This window comes from Podarcis raffonei, chromosome 12 (assembly GCF_027172205.1).
Source record: "Podarcis raffonei isolate rPodRaf1 chromosome 12, rPodRaf1.pri, whole genome shotgun sequence".
NCBI lineage: Eukaryota > Metazoa > Chordata > Lepidosauria > Squamata > Lacertidae > Podarcis > Podarcis raffonei.
The window spans coordinates 49,579,296-49,602,438 of record NC_070613.1 but is presented as its reverse complement, the minus strand read 5'-3'; the positions used below and the strand labels follow the sequence as shown (position 1 = coordinate 49,602,438).

Sequence of the window (23,143 nt, the reverse complement as noted above, 5' to 3'; positions counted from 1 at the left end):
GACTGTGCATGCAAGCATCCCCTTGGTCCCTTACCCCACAATCCCATGCATGTTTACTCGGAAGTAATTCCTCGCTGCAACCAGTGGTGTTTACTCCGTAGTAAGTGTGCACAGGATTCCAGTTACTGAAGGACACCAGAAGGACACTCCTCCACACTCATCGATTAGCCAGTGGAATGCAAATGTTCCCACTTCTCAAGTGCTTCCCGCTTATTTGAGGCAGTGAATTCACTGGGGCTGTTGCCAGCAAGAGAACAGGGCGCTATCACAAGATCAGACTTTCTGGCTACAAGATCTACACCTGATTATTTTCAGCAAACTGGGCTGTGCATTTTACTCTGTCAGCTGTGAGGATCTTTAGTAGATGACTTTTTAAGACTGCTGGGCGAACAGTGAGCAAGACTTGCTTTGGATATCAGGCCTAAACTATGAATATTGAACTTTTAAGGGGGGTGGGAATCTACTGCTACACATGATTACCATGAGGCACAGGCAAATGCCACAGAAAACCAAGTGTGCAAAAACCACCTCTCTATTTCCAATGTGGACCCCTGGACAGTTCAGTCAAATGCAACTATAGGGTTGCAGCGCTCATCTTGCTTTCAGGTCAAAGGAGACAATGTTTGTCCACAGACAGCTTTCTGAGTCATGTGGCCAGCAGGACTAAACTGCTTCTGGTGCAACAGGACACTGTGACGGAAACCAGAGCGCATGGAAACGCTGTTTACCTTCCTGCCGCAGCAGTACCTATTTATCTACTTGCACTGGCGTGCTTTCGAACTACTAGGTTCGCAGGAGCTGGGACAGAGCAACGGAAGCTCACCCCTTTGCGGGGCTTTGAAACACCGACCTCCCGATCGGCAAGCCTCAGAGGCTCAGTGATTTAGACCACAGCGCCACCCACTGTGGCTTATTCCTTATCAGTGGAATTTAGGAATAAGCCAATCAGTGAGGAGGGATCACATTTTAGGGGTGGGATACATACTTACTCAAAAGTAAACACCATTGAACTAGATGCCTGAAGAGCTTCGTTAAGATTGAACCGGTGGGGTAAAATTATGAATAAGGCTGTTATCCTAAACACACTTATTAGCAAATAAAGTTCACTGCTTGCAGTGAGATGCATGTACTGCACAGCACATAAACCTTAGAGCTGCTTGGGCTATAAAAAATAATATACACTCACAAAATCAAATAACTGGGAAGCAGATCTTTGTTTATACAGGTAGACCTGCAGGAAAGGGAGGTCACCACAAAAAGGGGGAAAGGAGGAAAATAAGAATAAACAGTCTAACTTGGCTGCCTTCATACCTGCCCACAACAAATAACATGGTTTAGACTTCTTTCTTTCTATTCAGTCCGTCTCAAAGGACAGAAGCCTTTCTGCTGCTTTTTTTCTCCCTCCCAGGAACCCAGAGAAGAGGAATGGGCAAAGGGAGAGCGTCCCACTTACCTGCTTCCTCAGGGGCTGCTCAACAGGTGACCAATGCTCCAAGCCAACCATAGCTAGACTCTTTATAGATCTGGTCGTGGGGAGGGGAAGAGGGGAAATGGATGAGGACACGTCAGCTGCATCGATGAGCAACATTTGAATACAGGGACATGCATTCTAGTAGTGCTGTTTTAAAAGCAGATCAAGAGGCTAGCTGGAAGTGGTGTTGACAATGTACGTGTTGGGAGCACTTTATTAGCAAGGAACAGTCAACTTTGGCAAAGTCCTCAGCCACCGCTGCCCAGAAAGGGGCAGGAAGATTCTAGAGGATGAGTTATCCTTCTGCTCCATTGATCTTTTCAGAGTAAGAATGCTGTCCATCGCTCCCAGCTATTGTCCAGTAGTGTGGATTTATTTATTTTTACATAGTTTATTTGTTCAAGAAATGTATTAGCTACCTTTCAGCCAAAGCTCTTGGTTCAGAGCAGCTTGTTAAAACAAATATTTATATTTTCTTTAGAGTTACACTTATATCTTCCAAGGAACTTGAGGTGGTGTACATGGTTCTCCCCTTCCCCATTTCATTCTCACAACATCCCTGAAAGGTAGGGTAGGGTGAGAGGCAAGATGCCTGGCAGGAGATACTCCCAGTTCTTCCCAGAGATGCCAAATGCTGAACCTGCAGACAAAGCAGATGTCCTGCCATTGATGTAGTCCCCTTCCCTCTTTCTCAACCCACCTGTGACAACCGCTCACAGCTCACCCTTAGCAGTGGGGCAGTAACTGGCTATGTTCCACTTCCCTAACTTAAGAAAAGAATCATTCTCCAGTTGTGGAGTGTGTGCTTTAAGGAAGCCATCACCCAAGACGGCGAGTTTGCCTAATTGATGAGCCATCATCTCCCTTCAAAGACTGGGAGTCACAATGCGGCTTTCTGAAGATGACGGAGTCAATAATGCATATCCGCCATGTCTTCTCCATTTCTTACCTTCAGAACATTTTCTTTTGTACTTCAGGAACAAAAGGGTGAACATTTGCGACTCAATATTTAGACACAGCAGCCTTGTTAATTGCATACCCAGGCACACATGAAGGGCGAAGCCACGTATTGCTCAGCAACTGTCTAAAGTAGCTGCAAAGCTCCCCTCTCTCAGAAGAGGACAGTTTGCGTCAAAGAAGGAACTGCTTAAACCTGCCCTTCCTGGCACTGTCCCCCAAAGAGACTTTGTTACATAAAGTGCCTCCTGTACCACTCTCAAAAAAGTTTCAGTAAATATCCCCTCAAAAATCCACAGCAAAGTAAAGTGGGAATGTATAGACTCTTAGACCTTTAAAATGTGCCCTTGTGCATCCCAAAGCTTCTCTCTTGCCCCAGCACAGGAAAAGACCCCATGTTTGGTAAGTTAAAATCAGGTTCACTTACAAACTCTCCAAAGACCAGGTTTCTTACATCAGTCAGAAAGGTGGCACAGGCAGTAAAACTTAGTTTAGTTCCAAAGGCTGAAAGTTCCTAAGTTATTGGTATAGGAACACAAGAATGGATTGTGAGAGCCATGTGGCTGAGCTGGAGCAACCAGCTTAGCCTCTTCACATGCTGAGTTCATCAGGTAGACTGAAGGGAGCAAAGGCATGGTTACCTTCTTCCCAAGGTGAGCTAAGCCTGGCAGGACAACTTACTCCATGGTATTAACCCCTTCATGCATTAATTAGACTTCAGTGTGTTGGTTATATGAGAATGGCTATCCCACAGATTGGGCACCCACCTCCCCTTCTGTTCTGAACAGAGGAGAGGGGCAAAGTGCTTTTCTATGTGCGCAAGTGTGGCAGTAGCTGATACAGCAGCCTTTCCCCCCCATTGATGGCACAGCCATTTTGTGTTACTCCATACACTCTACAGGAGCCATTTTGTGGCAGGCACCAACGGCACTTTCTCAAAATCCAAAATGTGGTCACTGGCAACTCAATATTTGAGTTGGCATAATGTGTGGTTTGCTGCTGAGCAAAGTCTTTCACATTACTGGAAATGTTACATGTATACTTTTAAAACAGGCTTCCTTGGCTCCAGTTCATCCTGCACCCATTCTGCACCCCCTCCAAAATCACCGTATTTTTTGCTCTATAGGACGCACCCGACCATAGGACGCACCTTGTTTTAGAGGGGGAGAACAAGAAAAAAAAAGTTCTCCCCCTCTCTGCTCAGCGCCCCTTCAGCGAAGCGGCAGGAGAAACAGAGCCCCTTCCATTTCTCCTGCTGCTTCGCTGAAGGGGCGCTGCGCAGAGAGGGGGAGATTTTTTTTTCTTGTTCTGCCCCTCTAAAACAAGGTGCATTCTGTGCATTCAAGGTGCATTCACCCGAAGCCTCTGGAGCGCAGCGGGAGTTCCTGCTGGGCTCCGGAGGCTTCAGGTTCCTTTCGACCTGCTCTTTGGGGCTGGCGGGGGGAGGAGCGCTGCTCCCCCCCCCGCCAGCCTCAAAGACCAGGTCGGGGAGCAGCGCAAAGGCTGTGTACCACCTTCCCACTGCCCCCTGAGCTTGTGGGGCTGGCGGTGGCACAGCGCGAGTTCCCGCTGTGCTCCACAGGCTTCAATTTCCTTTTGCTGAAGCTAGGAGAGCAAGACTCTCCTTGCTTCAGTGAAAGGAACCTGAAGCCTCCAGAACGCAGCGGGAACTCGCACTGCACTCCGAAGGCTTCAGGCGGCTATCCCTGAGAAGGCACTTCTTACGTGGTTCAAGGGTAGAGATTGTGAGAAGGCATCTTCCAAAGCAATCCCACCCCACAAATAGCTTTGGAGCCTTCTTGCCTCTAGCATAGCCCTCACCCCTTTTCCTGTTCCCGCTGGAGTCTTCTTTTGCTTGCCATGCCTGCGGGCTCTCTTCCGGCCAACACTGCCATTGACGGATCTTAAAAACTTGGGGTCCGTGAGATTCGGCAATTGCAGCACCTTGCGCCTGCTGGACCTCCTGAGCGGAGCGGGTTGTGTCTTGCTCCTCGTGAAGTAGAGTGAAATGTGAGGAGTGTTGCAAGCCGGTGCAGAGGCAGAAGGTCTGGCCGAGATGGTAGAGCATGGCTTCTCTGCCAGGGGCGTCTTCCTAACCCAGTGGAACACCAGTATCATACGCCTCTTAGATGGGTTGGACATGCTGAAGAAGGTGCTGGAGGCCCAAAGACCAGGGTGACTTCAAAGCGGAGGACGCAGCAGGCAGTTCCCTATCAATGGTGCCAAATCCAAGCAAATGTTCGCTCCAGTCCTGTTAAATCGATCCAGCAATTATGAACGTTAAATAGGGGATTAATTCCTCAAGCAGTATGAAAATACTTTTTGTGGCTTTTTAATAGATGGGAGCCCCCAACTACTGCCACTGTTGACAGCCTGTTGCCCATTCACTCGCCTGAATGGGTTATGTCACAATGGTTCCTTCATCAGGTGTTTGTGAGCATGAAAATGCTGTTGGGGGTTTCAGCAATGAAGGCTCAGGCATAACACACTGTTTGAAAGTCTGAACATTTCCTCTTTTTTAAAAAAATTACCAAATTTATATACCACTTTTATAATTTATATACAAATTATTAGGAGAGTAAGTTAAAAATATACTGTAGTTTATTCACTTATAGGCTAGTTTACATACTTTATTCCTTCTTATACTTCTATCCCACCTTTCCTCCACAGAGCATACACACTTCAGCCTCCACCTTCTCCATTTTATCCTGACAGCAATATTGTGAGCTAGGGCCATAGCTCAGTGGCAGAACAACTGCTTAGCATGCAGAAGGCATCAGGTTCAGTCCCCAGCATCTCCTGGTGGGACTGGGAGCGCTCCCTCGGCGCTTTGGAGGCTTCGCGTTGCTATCGCTGAAGCCAAGGAGCCTGCATTCGCTCCATAGGACGCACACACACATTTCCCCTTAATTTTGGAGGGGGAAAGTGCGTCCTATAGAGCGAAAAATACGGTACATGTGAACTTTCCTTACCAACTTATTTGTAGCCTATTCTTACTCCAGCCCAATGAATCCAGAGGAATCAGCTTCAGGAGAAAATGAGAAAGCAGAGAACATAGGAGAGAGTTGGAAGCAGTGGCAAAGGGGAGGAAGAAGAGAAAAGATTCCTCAGTAGGAACTAAATTCTAGTTACTAGACCCCAGAAACACCCCTTTGCTTATTCCAAGCAAGTAAAGCTGACACAGATACCTTGGTTTATTCATGTTCACATTTCCCTGCTGCCTGCACTTCATTCAATGGGTACCATAAAAAAACACAGGGCTAAAATAGGCAGGCTTTTTGTCTCCATTGACGTACTGTGTTGTACTGAGACGCACAAAGTGGGTTTTTTCTTCTAAAGCACTACTTCAGCTTGGAGGCTGTGACTTTTATAGCTTTCTCTTCGTGATTGGAATGCTAACACTGCGTTCTCATCACTGTCAGGCTGAATGGACAAAATGACTGGCCTGATGCATAGCGGGTGATGCCATCAATTACTATTTTTTTCCTAAAAGAGAGAAAGCAGACTGGTCACCAACAAGTTGCTGTTCCTTGCCGGAGCTCTCAGAATTAGCAAACTCCCCCCCCCCCCATTTTTTTATTGATTTTCCACATTTATAACAAATATAACATATAAAACACATAAAACAAAACACATTACAATACTAAGAAAGAAAAATAAAATAAAACCGAAAACATATATTCCTTCTCATATTCATTTTAAATTCCATTGTTAAGTGACTTCCTCAAATCCCCCCTAACTGAATTTTGTTATATCACCTTGTAACAGTTCTCCCAAACATCTTTCTATATAATTAGTTCCTTCAATTTACTTAATAATAATGATAATAATAATAATAATAATAATAATAATAATAATAATAATAATTTATTATTTATATCCTGCCCACCTGGCTGAGTTTCCCCAGCCACTCTGGGCGGCTCCCAATCAAGTGTTAAAAACAATACAGCATTAAATATTAAAAACTTCCTGTTAAGTTGTGGGTGAACGTATTGGACAACACAGCGATTCTTCAAACAGCTCTTGTTTATTCACAGGCCAGGACAGAACTGAACTGAAGGGCTCAGTCAGCTTGCTTATATAGAGCTCCAGTACCACGTTACTGTAACAACTTTCTAAAACTATCCAATCACTGAGCGTCACTTTCGATCCTTCATTTGCATAACTATCTATAGTATCCCCCTGCTGGCCCAGGGTGAGAACTTCAGTACATAACACTTCCCTAAACAGGGCTGCCTTCAGATGTCTTTTAAAAAGAAGATAGCTGCTTATTTCCTTCACATCTGAAGGGAGGGCGTTCCACAGGGCAGGCGCCTCTACCGAGAAGGCCCTTTGTCTGGTTCCCTGTAACCGCACTTCTTGCAATGAGGGAACCGCCAACTCTTTTCTATTCAACTCTATTCAACCCTTTTCTTATTGTCTTAAATCCATATTACTATACCACATTCTTCTTGTAATCCTAGGCCTGTTTAGTACTTTCAAGACAGAATTAGCAAACTTGATAACTCTTTGTAGCCTTTCCTAGGTTTCCCGCCATAACTCCTGAGTTCTTGCCAATTTGGATGTTATGCATCTCTGGAAGAAACAGGGATGGTCCATTTGATAAAGCCAAATGATAGTGTCTTCTTTGCACATACATGATATGAAATTCTTTATAATAACTCAGTCAACCAACCAACTCATCATTTATGGACCTGATCATAGTACTTAACAAAACGCAAACACAGGCCTCCACTACAGTCTTCAGTTGTCCCCAAAAGACGAGTAAAATAAAATCATCCATAAAATAAACCACACAGTGGGTGGTAGTCATCTAAATTATTGCACAAGCAGAATGAGTTCCAATTGCAAAAGGGCACTTGCCCCCCAATCACGCTCCCCACACCCCCATATTAGTTTCAGAAGGGGGGGACCCAGAACAGTTTTAGGGGGCGTGGAGGAGAAGAGGAGAGACGGAAAAGTTGAATTATGCAGTCGTACTGATGGAACGCTCCCCTTAGCACTACTTTGAATACAACCCAAAGAAACGGTCAGCTGTCTTTATAACAACGTCCTATGTGTGCATAAAGCAAAACCTACATAGTTTCTCCACCACAAAATAATACCATTTCCCCCTGTAGTTACCCTACCAGCTGACCTCAGGGTTACAACATCCAGCCAATTCTATATTTTTTTAAAAAATTAAAAATTCCTCGCCTCACCAATGCCTGCTTTTTGTATCATCTTGACCCATGAAGAGTTCTGGAGAACGTGAAAGTTTGACACAATTTTGTGACTCTCCAATAAATAAATATTCTTCTGCCAAATGCGAAGAACAAAGAGGAAAGCTACTCTTCCTCGGAGGAAAAGGAACTGTGTTGCTAAAGGAGGACAGCTGGATCTGCAGCAGATTCATAATCTAACAGTGGGTGGTTTGTAGTGCCCTTTCCCAAGAGAGGCTTGTCTCATCATTTTATATATTCAGTTGCCTTACTTTTTACAACATTGTTTGCAAAATGTATTTTCACACTGGGAGCCGTAGAATCGTAGAGGTGGAAAACATCTCAAAGGTCATCTGGTCCAATTCCCTGCCGATGCAGAAAATTCACTACTGTGATGTCCCTTCCAGCCTCTGCTTGAAAATTTGCTCATTCTACCATAATTTGCTGTTTAGAAAAGAAAGCAACTGCTTGGATTGTCAACTAGTTTTGGGGAACGAAGCAGTAAATTATTCCTATTTACATTAAACTGGCCCCCAGTTTACTGTTTAGTTATGAGGGACAGGCAAATCATCACATAAATGCAGCAGAGCATAATTAACAGTTTTTTGCATGTGAATTGGGGGACTCAGGCACACACACAAACACAAATTCTCCAGGTTCAGAGGAAGCACATTTAAAGATTTTTAAAAATGTTTTTTGATAGATGAGCACCACCTAGTGTACAGACTCAGCAGTATAACCTTCAGAGCATTATCATGGACCGGGAGTCAAACACGTATAGAGGATAGGGAAAGTTCATACCCTCCAATATTTCTCCAATGAAAATAGGGGTGCTCTGTTTAATAGTAACAACAACAACAACAATTTTACTATTTATACTCTGCCTATTAAACTTTGAAAAACTTCCCTGTACAGGGCTTCTTCCAGATAGCTCAGGGCTCAGATGAACTCCATACACTCCAACATTTCTCCAATGAAAATAGGAACGTCCTAAGGAAAAGCAGGAGGTTCCAGGATCCAACCAGAAACCAGAAGGCTTCTGTAAATCCAGGACTGTCCCTGGAAAATAGGGATACTTGGAGGGTCTGAAAGATCAGTTGTTAATTCTCAAAGTACAAACTGTTCTGTCCCCACTCAAGATGGGCAGTTTCTCAGCTTTCCCAAGATGGGCTGCCAAAGACAAGAAACAGAAGGATATGTTTTGAGATTTGCATCATAACTTAGTTTCAATTTTATAAGCCACGGTGAAGCCCCAGTACCTTATTAAATCAGGGTTCTGGATCTTCAGAAAAGGCAAATAATTAAGAGAGCATGTGCAGAGTGCCTCAGGGAAGAAGAAACTCATGATTTCCAGGAAGCTTTGAACTCCATCATCTGTACTTTCTTAGAAATGAAGCACTTCTTTTAAGAAATCAAGCCTGTTCTGGACCAATATAACCTTTCCCATCTTGGACAAAGCAGGAAATGCTGGAAGCAAAGATCCTTGACTAATCGTTGGAAGGAGGCATACAGAATAGCAGTCTTAACGTCTTTTGCCAGCCCCTTATTTGTGAAACTGCAGTGTATTTTTCCTCAACATCTTTCCAGTCCAGAAGACCCCGGGAAGGGTCTTTCATCTCTGGAGTAGCTCAAGACAGCTTCATTTAGACTGCAAGGTTATTAAGACTGGGGCTGGGGGGAGCTACTCCATCTTACTGAATGATAGCAGCCTGTAGCTCTCTCATTGATATAAGGTGCCTATGAGCACATAAGAATAACAGCAGACACTGAGCTGTGGGCTGTTAAGGCTAATGGGCAGAACAGTCTTCTTTCTTTCTTTCTTTGGCGATCAGTCGTAGCCGAGTAAGATTGTCTTCCATGAACACGGTCTTAACAGTGAGTCCGTGAGTGACTGTGGAGGCCAATTTTGGATCCACACGTCCTTCCACAGTGGGGACATTGGTTTCCGGGTGGGAGTTGATCCCCCAAGCATGCCTTCCTCTTAGCACGTTTCTCCCTTGCGTCCTGAGTTCGAGCGTCTTCAAAGCCCATGGCACCTTTGGTAAAGGCTGTCCTCCAACTGGAGCAGGCCAGTGTTTCCCAGTTGTCGGTGTTTATACTACATTTTTAAAGATTTGCCTTGAGAGAGTCTTTAAACCTCTTTTGTTGACCGCCAGCATTATGCTTTCCATTTTTAAGTTTGGAATACAGTTGCTTTGGAAGACAATAATGAGGCATCCAAACATGACCAGTCCAACAAAGTTGAAGTTGAAGAATCATTGCTTCGACACTGGTGATCTTTGCTTCTTCTAGTACCCTGGCATTAGTTCGCCTGTCTTCCCAAATGAAGTGACACACAGAACAGTAGACCAGATAGGGCCAGCTCAGCCATTAGCCAGAGTGACACAACAGTTGCAGCATCCCTATTTTCCAGGGACAGTCCCAGATTTACAGAAGCCGTCCCAGTTTCCAATTTGATCCTGGAATGTCCCGCTTTTCCTTAGGACATCCCTATTTTCATCAGGTAAATGTTGTTGGGTATAGTAGGGTGTCCCAATTTTCATGAGAGAAATGTTGGAAGGTATGAAGTTATGTGACCCCACCCCCCACCCCGAGCCAAGGAGATAAGTAAACTCTACATTAAACCTTTAGAAGACATCTGAAGGAAGTCATAGAGCTGTTTTATTAGCTGAAAGTGTGAAATACAGTAATAAGCAGTGGTTCCCCCCCCTGAGGGTACTCACCACTATACAGCATTGCCACAATTTTTATTTGTTTGTCAAAGTGCAAGTAGATAAATAGGTACTGCTTTGGCGGGAAGGTAAATGGCGTTTCCGTGCGCTGCTCTGGTTTGCCAGAAGCGGCTTAGTCATGCTGGCCACATGACCCAGAAGCTGTCTGTGGACAAACGCTGGCTCCCTCGGCCTATAGAGCAAGATGAGCGCTGCAACCCCAGAGTCATCCGCGACTGGACCTAACGGTCAGGTGTACCTTTACCTTTAGGACACTGTATACCATGCACTACGAAGTATCCCTGACTCTGTCAGGAGTAATGAGAGGCTTATGCAATCCATTGTCCTGAGGGATCAGGATGGAGCAAGCACAAAGTAATGTGATGCTATTGCGAGGGGTGTGCCTGGCCTGTAATGTTTGCAAAACGAGGATTCGCTGGCTGCCTTGTGCGCATCTTTCTGCCCATTAGTTTCCAGGCCCCATGGCAAGTGCCAGTTTTGACTGATAAAGCCTTAACCCACACAAAACCTCAAGGACCGCCTCTTCCTATATGAACCCACCTGGACCCTATGATCCCTTCTTCGTGCGCCTCCTCCGTGAGAGGTCCGGAGGGTGGAGACACGGGAAAAGGCCTTTTCTGCAGTGGCCCCTGTGTGTGGAATGCTCTCCCCTGGTGCTCTCACTATATATTTTTAGGCTCTGGGTGAAAACATTCCTCCTCGACCAGCCCTTGGGCTGATTAACATCTTATACTCCTTTTTAATGTGTTTGGGGGGGGTGGGAAAATTGTGTTGTTTTTGTTTTCATTATATATATGTATTTTTCCATCTTGTGAACTGCCCCTGAGATGTATGGATGGAGGGCAGTATGATTATGATAATTTATTATTATTATTATTATTATTATTATTATTATTATTATTATTATTATTATTGATAATTTATCATAAATGAAAATATAATTTATAATATGTATAATTTATATATAATATAATTTATAATATAAATAATATATAATATATAATGTATAATATAAATTATATATAATATGTAATATATAACACATCAATTTATCATCATCATCATCATCCGCAACACGCGTTTGCACACGTCCTGACGTGACATTCGACGGCAAGCACACACAAAAAAGGCGGTTGGGAGGAGGCGGAGAGCGCCAGAACAAAAACAAAACCCTTTCCCGCCATGCCCGCCGGGAGTTGTAGTCCTTCCTGAGAGCTCCCTCGCGCTCTCCTTTGGCAGAGAGGACTCCATTTCCCGGCATTCCGCGCGGGGCGGGGGGCCGAATCCCACTGCAATCACGTGCCCCGCGCTTGGGCGAAGGAGAGGCTCCGGGCGAGCGGGCGGCCATTTTGTGAGCGAACGTCGCCGTTAGATCAGCTGCTGCTGCTGCTGCTGTGCTTCTCCTCTGTCCCGCCGCGTCCGCTCTGCCTGCCTTCCTCGCCGCCCGGGCCTCGCCGGCTGCTTGCCTCCCTCCCTCCCTCTCTTCTCTCTCTCTTTCTCGGCCCCCGCTTCCTCTCGCTGCTGAACCTGAGGGAGCCCCGGGCCAACGCAGCCGCCGCCTTTTCCCCCCGAGCAGCGCCCAGCCACAGAATCGCATGTCCACTATCCAGAACCTCCAATCCTTCGGTAAGAAGCGGCGGCCCCCGCGCAGCTAGCGCAGGATCGGACGGGGACTGGCGCAAAGGCCCGGCAGCGAAGACGCCCCACCTCCGCCCCGGGCTCCCTCGGTCTTGGTGGAGGGAAATGGGGCTCGGGGATGCCCATCCCAGGTGTCCGTTATCCTGGCAGCAAACGGGGTGCGCATAAGGGGGGGGGTCCTCTCTTGCCTCCGCCCCCCCTTGCCACCCTCTCCCCCCCGGCAAAGCCTTTCCATCCCTTTGCGCAGCACCCAGGAGGTTGAGATAAATGGGTGCATGGATGGAGCGCGCAAGATTTTTTGGTGGGGGGTCCCAGCAGAGACGCCTCTTTCCCTGCGCTGCGCCCAGTCCATTTTGTTAAGCTGCAAGGGTTTGCTGCTGTTGGCACGGGGCTTGGCATCTTCCTGCCCCTGGTCTGACAAAGGGAAGGTGAGCTGTGCCAGCCTTTGCCCCTCTGCGCTTGCCCCCACACCCTTCACCCTCTCTCCTTTCACGCAGAGTTGATTCCTTGCTATGGGGCCGGGACACGTCTGCTTGACCCCCGCTATCTAAAAATGTTGGGTGTTCAGTGGCTTAAAAGTGCCTTCCAGGAGGCCGTGTGTTTTGTGGATGGGAGGGCCGGAGTTCTTCCCACCAGATGTCAAAGAGGAAAACAACCACGGACTTTTAGAAGACATCTGAAGGCAGCCCTGTTTAGGAAAGCTTTTAATGTTTGATGGACTCTTGTATTTTAATATTTTGTTGGAAGCTGCCCAGAGTGGCTGGGTATAAATAATAAAATATTTGTATTATTATTGTTATTCATTATGGTATCTCTTTAACAGGCTTCTACTGTGTTCTGCTAGTTGGTGGCTGTTTTGCAAACTGGGACTTTAAGTGTAGCTTGTGGGTTTCCCCAAACTTGGGTCGCCAGCTGTTTTTGGACTACAGTTCCCATCATCCCCGACCACCGGACCTACTAGCTAGGGATGATGGGAGTTGTAGTCCAGAAACAGCTGGAGACTCAGCTTTTGGAAACACTGGGCTAGGTTAAACCACTTTATTAACCTTGGTCCACATTGTATAGTCCGATGTTAAGATTTTGTTTGCTGATGTCTTCACCAGTAAACTCCTGCTCCCGTAACTGATATCTTTGTAACAAATCAGTTACACCCTCCATATAGTGCAACACCCTCTATATAGCTAGCTAGCCCAGTGCACAAGACCTTACCCACTCACTCACCCGATCCAGCTATTTCCATTTGTTATTACTGCATTGACCAAATTTGGTTTGTAGCCTACTGTAGACCCTTCCACATTAGTATTGCCAGTTGTTGATATAAAGCTGTACTAACAGCGTATTTAAGAATTGGGATAAAATGCAACCTCCTGGCCAGCAAGGGTGGGGTTAGTGGAGTAGTAGCAAGTCTTGCATCCTCAGCTCTTCTGCTTGCCCTGCCAGGATTGAAGCTGGGGCAGGGAACCCTCGTTGGTAATGGGAAGAGGCCCAAACTGGGTCTGTTGGCTGTCACGTGATGGCAGAAGGGCCAACTCTGGATCCAGTGGATTTTATACCAGCAAGCTCTTCTCTTGTTTCTTTTTCTTTTAGGGAGGTGTGTGCTCTGCTGGCTATCAACAGCAGGAATGTAACACCAGTGGTAGCTTCCACCGACTTGACTTGCTGTTTGAGTGACACATTAGGGTGCCCCTTGCTCCTGGGACTTCCTCACCTGCAGCAGAGTTTCGTTGCCAGCAGAAGGACTGGGCAGAGGGACCCCTTTGCCTCAAGGAACCCCCTGCCCCCGTCCCCAGCATTGCGGTTCAGGAATTTGGCTTGCTCTACCCATTTGACATCTTGCAAGCTGTCTGGGCAGCTGAGATCACCAGCCCTGCAGTTCATTCCTGCAGTTCTCAGTGCTATAATAACTCAGAAACTTTCCTTCTTCTTTCATTTGCTAACTTAATACTTGTATTTGGGGGGGCAGGTGGGGGGAGAGCTGCCTTGTTGCATGTTCTTTCTTGGGGGATCAATGACTCTGTGCCTATTTGAGATTATTCTCCTGAGGAGCATTCAGTCAAGTGATTCCCCCCCCTCTCCAGTCTAGGCTTAGGGGGTGGGGAACCTGTCCCCCCCCCAGATGTTGATGGATTACAGCGCCCATCATCCCAGGTCATGCTGGACAAGCTAATGAGAGATGCAAGTCCAGCAACATCTCCCCCCACCCCCTGGCCTAGGCAAAGCTTTTGTACCTCAGTCTCTCCATTTTCTCCTACCAGTCTTGAGGTGAATTTCTCCTCTATCCAGGGAATTTATTTTGTGATATTCCTCTTTCTATGCAAAGAGCCTTCATTTTATCATCTTTGCCGTAGCCATCAGTTCTAAAATTGCACTCCTTGATTTGTATTGAACACAGATACATCCACCTTGCCACGAATAAACTTCCTGATCTGTTGAAAACAGCTTTTTGAAGACTTTTTTCATTCGTAGAGGTTTATGCCTGAATTGGATAGGACTTTAGAATTTGTCAATTGGTAAAGGAGGGAAAGGTGGAAAATTTATAATGGTTTTTCAGTGTGACTCCACTTTGACTCTGCTCTTTCAGATGGGGAGTGACAAGTAGCTATGAAGGAGTGCAGATTTTGTAGGCTTGGTCTCTGCAGCTAAGGGAGCAGTGGAAGATTCTTTAAGCTAAAATTGTGCCGTATTCTCCCATAATCCACTTTCTGCTTCACAGAACACAGCACCATTTTAAGGAGTTCACGGAGGTACTGAACCTTTGTCTAAGCTCTGACTGCAGGGAGGGAGGTCATATGACTCGTTGCTCCTCATTCAGAATAAAAACACGAAAGACAATAAGGTGCTCCAGCCCTCCCTACAGCCAGAAGTGTGGCACAGGCTTGTAGCCTCTCAGAACTAGACTTGGACATATTGGAGTCTGTGAACAAGTTGTTGTAACTTTTGCAGTGACGCAGAAGTAGCCTGATGGGAGTTGGAGCCAACGACGCTCATAGGGCCACAGTTTCCTCATTCATGCAATACGATTTGAATGCTAGGGCCATTTGGAATTCTCTGCCTTCCCTCATTGTACAGCTTGTACCCAGTGTTTATATTGGACTTGCCCTTGCCTCCCCTTGTTAACTTGCCAAAGCATTACCTCTAGGTTCATTGTGCAGCTGCAGGGGGGCTCCTATGTGTCAATGGGTAAGCCCAACAGGCCTCTCCAGTGCCTGGTGTGAACCGACAGTGTACCTTGGAAGTGGCCCCAGAATCTCCCCTCTACAATGCACAGGAGTTGCATGGCAGACTGCTGTGGAAGGAGTTCTTTGAAGGTAGATTGACCTTTTCCTCATCCGGGTAGCTGGTTGGCCTAAAAGCAGGGAACTGATCTTCCTCAAATTGAGCCTCAAACAAGGCATAGGTGGAAAAGAGCTTCTATTTTAGTAGCAGGCAAGCAGTGAAACGTCGTATGGAGGAATTGGTGGGTTTGGGAGCACTAGTGGACAAAGGCTAAAATAAAAACCTTGTCACTACCAGGGTGCCTAATGGAATATCAGACTACTTATGGTTGCTGGTATGTTTTTCTCCCCACGGTTAGTAGTCTGTCCTGAATACATTTGTGTTAGAGTATTCCTGGTTAGTGTTTGAGGAAGTTCTCAAGGTGAGATGAAGACTGGGTTAGTCTGTAGCAGAGAATGAGAAACAGAGCCCAGGTATGGGCCTTAGAGAGCAGGCAACACCCACAGATATGCAGAAATTACCATATGTGACAATATATCACGATCATGTTTGTATTGACATGGTAAAGAATTGCTGCTGCCTGGATTAGGTAGTTTAGAATACTAAGAAGTATGTTTTATCTACCATTTGGAAAAGACATTCAAAATATGTAGGAACTTGAAGGTTTGCATCGGACTAACTCATGTGGACTTTTCACCCCTCCAGACCCCTTTGCTGATGCAACTAAGGGTGACGACTTACTCCCGGCAGGGACTGAAGACTACATTCATATAAGGATCCAGCAACGAAACGGCAGAAAGACACTAACTACTGTTCAGGGAATTGCAGATGACTATGACAAAAAGAAGCTTGTGAAAGCCTTCAAAAAGGTAGCGCTGTTCTTCTCCTAAGTCCTGAAGCTTTTGTGCTTGAAAGAGAAATGCATGTAAATTAAAAATTTCCAGTGGGGAAGTGAAAGATCAAATGCTGCGACAGGTGTGTTAAATGTTCTGGTTGAGACAGCTTTCCAGTATAAGACCATTTCAGATGTTGAATGCACTGACAGGAGCAGCCAGTCTTAACTGAAAAAAAAATTAATGTTTGAGCAGTGTGCTGGTCAATTTAGTTGCAATAACCAGCTTTCATGCTCTTTTCTACAATTGTCACTGTCTAGGAATGGATCCAGACCCTTTTAAATGACTTAAAAGCCACATAAGGAGATATATTGCTGCAAAAGGTAACCAGAAAGTTGTTCCGGGAACAAATAGCTCAGTACCGTGTTGCCTGTTTTTGACAATGCCAATTGTGTTGCGGAGGAGGAATTGATGTTTTTACATCGAGTTCTGTTTTGAATACTCTATTTCTAGAACAGTAGTAAAAAAAAGTGGGGAGACAAGCCTGGAGCAAAGAGGAAAAAACCTGGGAGGTGATATGGGAAGATATCTGAGGTTGGGTGGGAATGGAGCAAAATCTACTCATCTAATTTGTGGTGGTCAGGTTGTAGGGGAAAATGTGAAGTTGGGCCAGGACATTGATTTGACTCCTGCAGTTGATTTAGGCATTGCTGAGCTCTGCAATTCTAAGCTCCAAGCATCTAGGAACTTCTGCCAAAATCCATCACTAGAAAAGCATATATCTCATTTGCTAGCAAAGCCTTTGGAGCATGTCTTCTGAAGGAAAAAATAATAATCAAAATAATGGATTTTGGTTCTCTTCTGAAAGTGATCTAAGCATAATTTGCTACTGGGTTTTGAAAAGCATTAAACCTTTCTTTGTAGAAATTTGCCTGTAATGGTACTGTGATTGAGCATCCTGAATACGGGGAAGTGATCCAGTTGCAAGGGGACCAGAGGAAGAACATTTGCCAATTCCTCCTAGAGGTCAGTCAGCTCAGGCTGCTTACTCAAATGTTAAAATGCACTCAGAAGCCTATTTAAGCGAGACACTTTTGACTCTGAATGTAACATAACATGGCAGGGTTGAGTGAGTCACTACCCCTAGCTGTGAGCCATATTGCTGCCTGGACTAAAAGGGTTGAGTTGAGTCATACTGGCGGTAAGGGGGGAGGAGTGCAACAGGCCTGACTTCGGCAGTCGGAGATGTATATTTGAGCAGCTGGATTTTATCACAAGAAATTAACTTAATTAATTACATAAGGCACTGCTTGGCACTTCTCTGAATGTAACCTAAAAGAATGGCTGCTGTAGATCCTCTTGTACCATAGGGGGCACTGGTCCAGGGGGCAGATGTGTTCTTCCAGGCTTCTCTCTTCAGCCCTCGGGACTCTCCCAAGGCCAAACTCACTCCCTGGGTCCATGCCCCGTACTAGGAGTTGCTCCACTCCCTCCCTGAGTGCTTTAGCCTGCCTGAAACGAGTCCTTGAACTGTAATAATTCTTCATTGGATAGAATGTGTGTGTCTGATTTCCCCCCACCCATGGCTCTCATGTAGCCAACTATAACAGAGGTAAGATTCACCTCCATTGGTCCACTCAGTTTTGCTTCTGGCTTGCAACCCATAGACAGTTGCACACCAGGAAGATGGCACACCTCAGACCGAAAAGAGTCTCTCCTCCTCCCCCCCCCCCCATTGTACATTGGTACAGTTTCATCTGTATGTTAACTCTTTCTCCATCTGCCTTGGGATTGACAAGTGTGTAACTTCATTTTTGTGTTGGACTTTCAGGTTCTAACTGCTGCCGGCTTACTGCCATCTCCTTCTCTTCTGCAGGTTGGCATTGTCAAGGAGGAGCAGCTGAAAGTTCATGGCTTCTAAAATGTGTGTGTTTACATGAAGAACTTCTGCAGGTTTTGTTCTTACCCAAGCTGGCTACTCTGTGAAAAATGATTCTTTGCAGTCGATGGACTTCCCATTCAAAACCTTATTTGCTTTTGCATGACTACAGAAAACATATGGAGTGTAGGCTAGAAACACATAAGAAAACTGCAGTAAGATGGTAACACGAGATCCTTGAGAATTTTAACACATTTCCAATGGAAATGTTCTACTGCTGATAGTTCAGTGTTTTACTTTTCACCTGATTTAAATGTTGTATTAAAACCATGTGTGTTGCAGCTTAAATAAAAACGTCTCTTATCTTAAAACTCCTGATTGCTTTGGATGCATTAAACAAGAGCCTTCAGTGAATCACAAGCATGTTAGTAGCTTCTTGACTACCTGGTAAACTAAGTAAAATCTGAGAAGAAAACAGCCAACACAAACACATTTAAATATACTTTGACTGTAAGCGTTGCCAAAGATTACATAACAGACTGTATTGGGTAAAAATGTAGTTTATCATCCTTAATCCTGGTCCCTGGCAGTGGAAATTCTGTTGAATGTTTTTGGAGTAGTGTCAACTGCTGCTGCTTTATCAGGGAGATACTCCTTCCTAGCTTCAGGTTAGGAGAATCATATGTGTTATGAAGAATTTGGTGCTTCAATGCTGAGAATTAACAAGGATTCTTGGAGAGCCTACAGTATACTGTGGAATTCCAGATCATATTCAGATAGCTTCTGGAGAATTCAATCAACTGCTGATATCTCTCTAAACCTGTCATATAGGCCTTACCTGAACTTGGAAGACACAAAACATAAGTTCTCATGAATGTATATGTTGGTAAGCTTGAATTCATGCTGAAGTAAGTGCTGGTGCTCTATCTACCCACTTTTGCAAACTATAAATCTGGCAGGAGAAGTCGATGAAATTGGCTTGGAATTAGTATCAGCACAGTAAATCCTATTCCTCAAGGTCTGAAGGCACAAAGGGGTTTTGAGATTATTCCCAAATGCTACTAGCTATGGTGGGTGCCACTCTCAGCTTGATCAGAAAAATGTGGACGTCCATGTGACCATTCTAGGTTTAGCTGACATTGCAAACTATTAGGCAGCTGCCGGCATTTATATTACAACCTCTGCAAGAATACTGTCAATTTCTGCTCTCGCAATGCCAATTCACAGCATGGCTCAGTTTGTTCTCCAGGCTGCATGAAGCCCCTTTGTTATTTTCAGTCCAGGTTATTCACACACTTGTCGTGAGCCGGAATGAAAATGAAGAGGAAGTCTTGGAAGAACTGACTTCAAGCTGAAGTAGATTCTAGGAGTTTATTAGTAGCTAGCTACTGTTAATTGCTGTAGCTTCAGCTGTTGTCCATGACCACTACCAGATCATAACCTGACCTACAGTGGGGTGGGGGGTGACTAGCAGTAAAACCACCATATAATTATACGCTAAAACATTAAGAAACTGGTCCCTAATTGCACATGGGGTCTAAAGGTGGATGCACAGTTTAGAGCCTAACAGCATTCATTGCTTGAAGTGTCTCGTAAACCTATGACATAGTTCTACTTGAATAAATGTACTAGCAGAAGATTGATAGGAACTACTGCATGTAAAAAAGTGGTATTAGGCTCTGCTGATTGCTGCATGACCTTGAAAGTGACTTACTTTGGAAGACGTGCATAATGTATTGGGCTTTGATTATGCAACCTTTTACAAAAACGGCTATAGGATAGTACTCTGAAAGAGCAAGGGAAACAGACTTGTTTAAATTGTCGGAATAAATTCCACCTTGTAATGGAGGAGGATCACTGCTATAATATATTAACCAGATACTTTGAGAAAGCTGGGTAGTGACCTGTTTCTGACTGGGAAGGTTTTTGAGAGTTCTATTCTGTGAACGAATATCAGCAAATCAGTAAGTCTCTTCAAGGGAACATTCTTTGGTTTTCTATCAAAAAATAAAACTCCTGTGACTCTGGCACTGAGTTTTTGCTAAGAATACTAGACAAGCATATTTTGATTTGGTTTTTAGCTTCATTGATTTTAATATTTTTAAATGTTTTAAATAGTTGCATTTAATGGTTTTCTACTGGTAAATTTATTGTTTTATTTTTTTAAAAAAAACACTGAAGTTTTATGACATTCAAGCTGCATATCAATCTTGTGAGATGAAATGATAGCACACTGCAAAACTTCGGCTTGGTTTCTCTGGTTCCCCTGGCAAATGAACTCAGGAAATGTCACTGATGTTGCATCTTTATGAATGTGATTGGGTTTGAGCTCTTGTGGGGGAAAATGTGTTGTCATTTACATGTTAAATCTAGATGACTATCTGGGTGTGCCCCTTGGCTTCACTTCCAATAGCACAAGTAGCTGTGTTTTCTGGACACTGGGAAGCGGAAAACACCCTTCTGTAAGGTTCATGCAAATAGTGCACATGCTTGCTTTGAAGAGGGATCCATGCTTTCTCCGCTCCACATTAACTCAATCAAATAGAATAGCCAATTGTTAATTAGATTGGTTTAGCACTGAATGTTGTGTTGATTGTACATCCTCCTAGCTAGAGGAAGGAAAACCCCAATGGGCTATAACTGGTGAAGGACTTGGGTGCCTGCCAGTTTAAACTAAGCCCCAACAGCTGCATAGCATTTCAACCAGGTGAGATAGCAATACTTCAATCTGGACGCAATGTGTGTCTGCTACCATTCACATCCATTGTTTTCCCCTGGCCCAGAAACTGGTTGTGGATGCTGTGCTTCCTTTGGGTGGGCTGCTGTCAATCCCCATTTCCCTGGCTAGCCAGAATATCGGCTATCATAACTGGTGGTTCCTGTGGCTTCAGAAAAAGGTGGCTTCCAATTGCCACCCAAAATCATATACTGTCTTGTTCCCTCCTTTGTCAAAAGAAGAGGAGCTAGGAAGCTGTCACATGCCTTCAGTACCTCAAGATGACCACCCTTGCCCCAAATCAGTCAGCTAGACTTCTAGAGAGGCCTCTAATGCAGCCTGCTTCTTAACACATTCTGCTGCAAGCCTACAATAATATGCTGCTTGCTTTTAATAGCAGGAGAGAAGCCTAGCAAAGGGAAAGCTTGTCTTCCTCTGGCTTCATGAGGAGCCTCTTCAGTGGGGCTGGTGAGTCTGGGCCTCACCCCCTAGGCCAGATGGAAAGGGCCTTGCAGGAAGCGGCCTTCACACCCCATAGCCGGGCGATGTTCCTCCGGCCTCATGAAGAGCCTCTTCAGTGGGGCTGGGGAGTCCAGGCCCTGCTCCCTAGGCCAGGTGGAAAGGGCCTTGCAGGGAGCGGCCTCCATGCCCCACAGCCGGGCGATGTTCCTCCAGACTCATGAGGAGCCTCTATGAATGCATTTCATTTTTTCTGACTCATGCCTCACACTGGGGATTTGGGGATGGCACAAATATTTGTCTTTAAAGAGGCATTTTTATTTTTAAAAATTGTTTTTGGTTGCTTGGTGCCGATTTTTAACTTTTCCTTTCTGTGCTTGCTCTGCTTGGTTGCTTCATGCCAGTCAGTCTGTAGGATTTGCAGCAGAAACCTATGCATGCTTACTCAGAAGTCAGTCACACTATGCTCAGTTGGGCTTACAGGTGAGTGTGCGAAGGATGACAGACTTTGCTGCCTTCCCTGGGTCTTCATAAAATTAATTTTAGGATTAATGAATGTGTGTAGACTGCAAGGCACCATGCAATGCAAGGGCTAGGATTTTGCGTGCTAGGCTCGGATATTTTTTACAACTCTAGAAATTTAAAAAAAAATCATTTATCTGTTGGGAGATAAATGTATTGCACATTATCCCTTCCTTTGCACATTTTTTCCTCACAACAATCTGTTGAGGTGGGTTAGGCTGAGAGGTTGTAATTGGCTCAAAGTGACCATGTGAGCTTTACAAAGAAGCTGGAATTCGAACCTGACACCTGAGAGGGTTGGGCAGGCGGGGGTCGGGGGTGGGAACAACACTGAGCTTGCACAGACTTCCTTGGTACCAGAACTGGAATGCTAAAAGCAGGTAAACACAAGTTCCAAAGGGCACAAAACACTACAACTTTATTTTTGCCTGCTTCATTGTGTGGAGACTACAGTGTTGTGTTTAAAAGCCTGGGTTTGTACACTTTTCAAACGAAGCCAAATTTCTTCCATACCATCATCTCCTCGAATTGGGGTGGGCGAGTGGTGCCAATTCATGGTTCACCTCAGGTGCCAAAATGTTTTGGGCCAGCCCTGTTCCAAAGCGTTGCTAATTCTGGTTGTGAAGGCAAATATTGCAGCCATGGCTAGTAGCCATGATTTGCCTTCTCCTTCAGTCTGATCCTCCTTTAAAGCCATCCATGTTGTTAATGTACTGCAGTGTCCAGACCGGACTAGGACCCAGGTGTCCAGGGTTCAAATCTCTTGGCTATAAAGCTCCTTGGGTGACCTTGGACCAGGTTTTGGGCTCTTAGCCTAGCCTACCTCACAGGGTTATTGTGAAGATCATTTGGAGAGAGGAATTGCATCATATACCAAGTTCCTTAGATAAAAAAATTGAGTTTTCATGTAATAATGCAATAAAGCACCAAGAAACGCCTCTAGATGCACAAACATGTTTTTAAAAAGATGCCTAGAGGTGGCAAATGTGGGTGAGCACCCAGAGAGAGAAGGTGGTTCCATAATACAATGAAGCCCCCGTCTCATTTTTTTTAAAAGAACATTCACCCCCCTGGAACCTAGACTACACCATGACCAAATGATGGACCACTATCCAGCCACACCTGGGCAAACAGGTGAGTTTTAAGGAGGTGCCAGAAACTGGATCACAGTCATGGCCTCCCTTATTTCCTTTGATTCTCCAGAGGGGTGCAAAGTTGGGAAGATTGGGGGGAACTCTAAGGGGCTTCAGCTGCCTGAGCCTTCTGCTTTGGGGGTAAATGCAGGGCTGGGCCAGATGCTTGGCAGCTGCCCAGGTGACATGGGCGTGGCAGAGAGAGCGTTCCTGGAGCCCAGAGCCCATTGGCTCCAGTCCTTGGCCAGGCTCTGACCTCACAACCGGCTGCGGAATCCTGCAGAATGTTTTGTTTCCTAGGAGGCCAGGTGAGTTGTTTTAAAGGATCCCTGGGTCAGTTGAAGATCAGATCACTTCTGTTCTGGATATTTTCAGACCTATTGCGT

General features: G+C 45.2%; 1 protein-coding gene across 2 annotated transcripts; it reads left to right on the top strand.

Moving 5' to 3' along the window:
- Positions 1-11,688: 11,688 nt before the first annotated feature.
- Positions 11,689-18,298, top strand: EIF1B (eukaryotic translation initiation factor 1B). Of its 2 annotated transcripts, none has more exons than XM_053409938.1 (4): positions 11,689-11,987; positions 15,921-16,084; positions 16,973-17,074; positions 17,880-18,298. In XM_053409938.1, exons 1-4 carry the CDS (start codon positions 11,957-11,959, stop codon positions 17,967-17,969), a joined length of 387 nt encoding a protein of 128 aa, XP_053265913.1. In that variant the 5' UTR covers positions 11,689-11,956; the 3' UTR covers positions 17,970-18,298. The 2 variants fall into 2 exon arrangements, with proteins under 2 accessions (XP_053265913.1, XP_053265914.1); XM_053409939.1 differs by having other exon boundaries at positions 11,700-11,987; positions 17,925-18,298.
- The last annotated feature ends 4,845 nt before the right edge of the window (positions 18,299-23,143 follow it).

Bases quoted from the DNA above. Each gene is read 5' to 3' on its own strand.
- EIF1B (XM_053409938.1), top strand. From the start codon at position 11,957: ATGTCCACTATCCAGAACCTCCAATCCTTCG. The intron at 11,988-15,920 runs GTAAGAAGCGGC...TCACCCCTCCAG, and splicing joins CCAGAACCTCCAATCCTTCG to ACCCCTTTGCTGATGCAACT. The intron at 17,075-17,879 runs GTCAGTCAGCTC...TTGGACTTTCAG, and splicing joins TTTGCCAATTCCTCCTAGAG to GTTCTAACTGCTGCCGGCTT.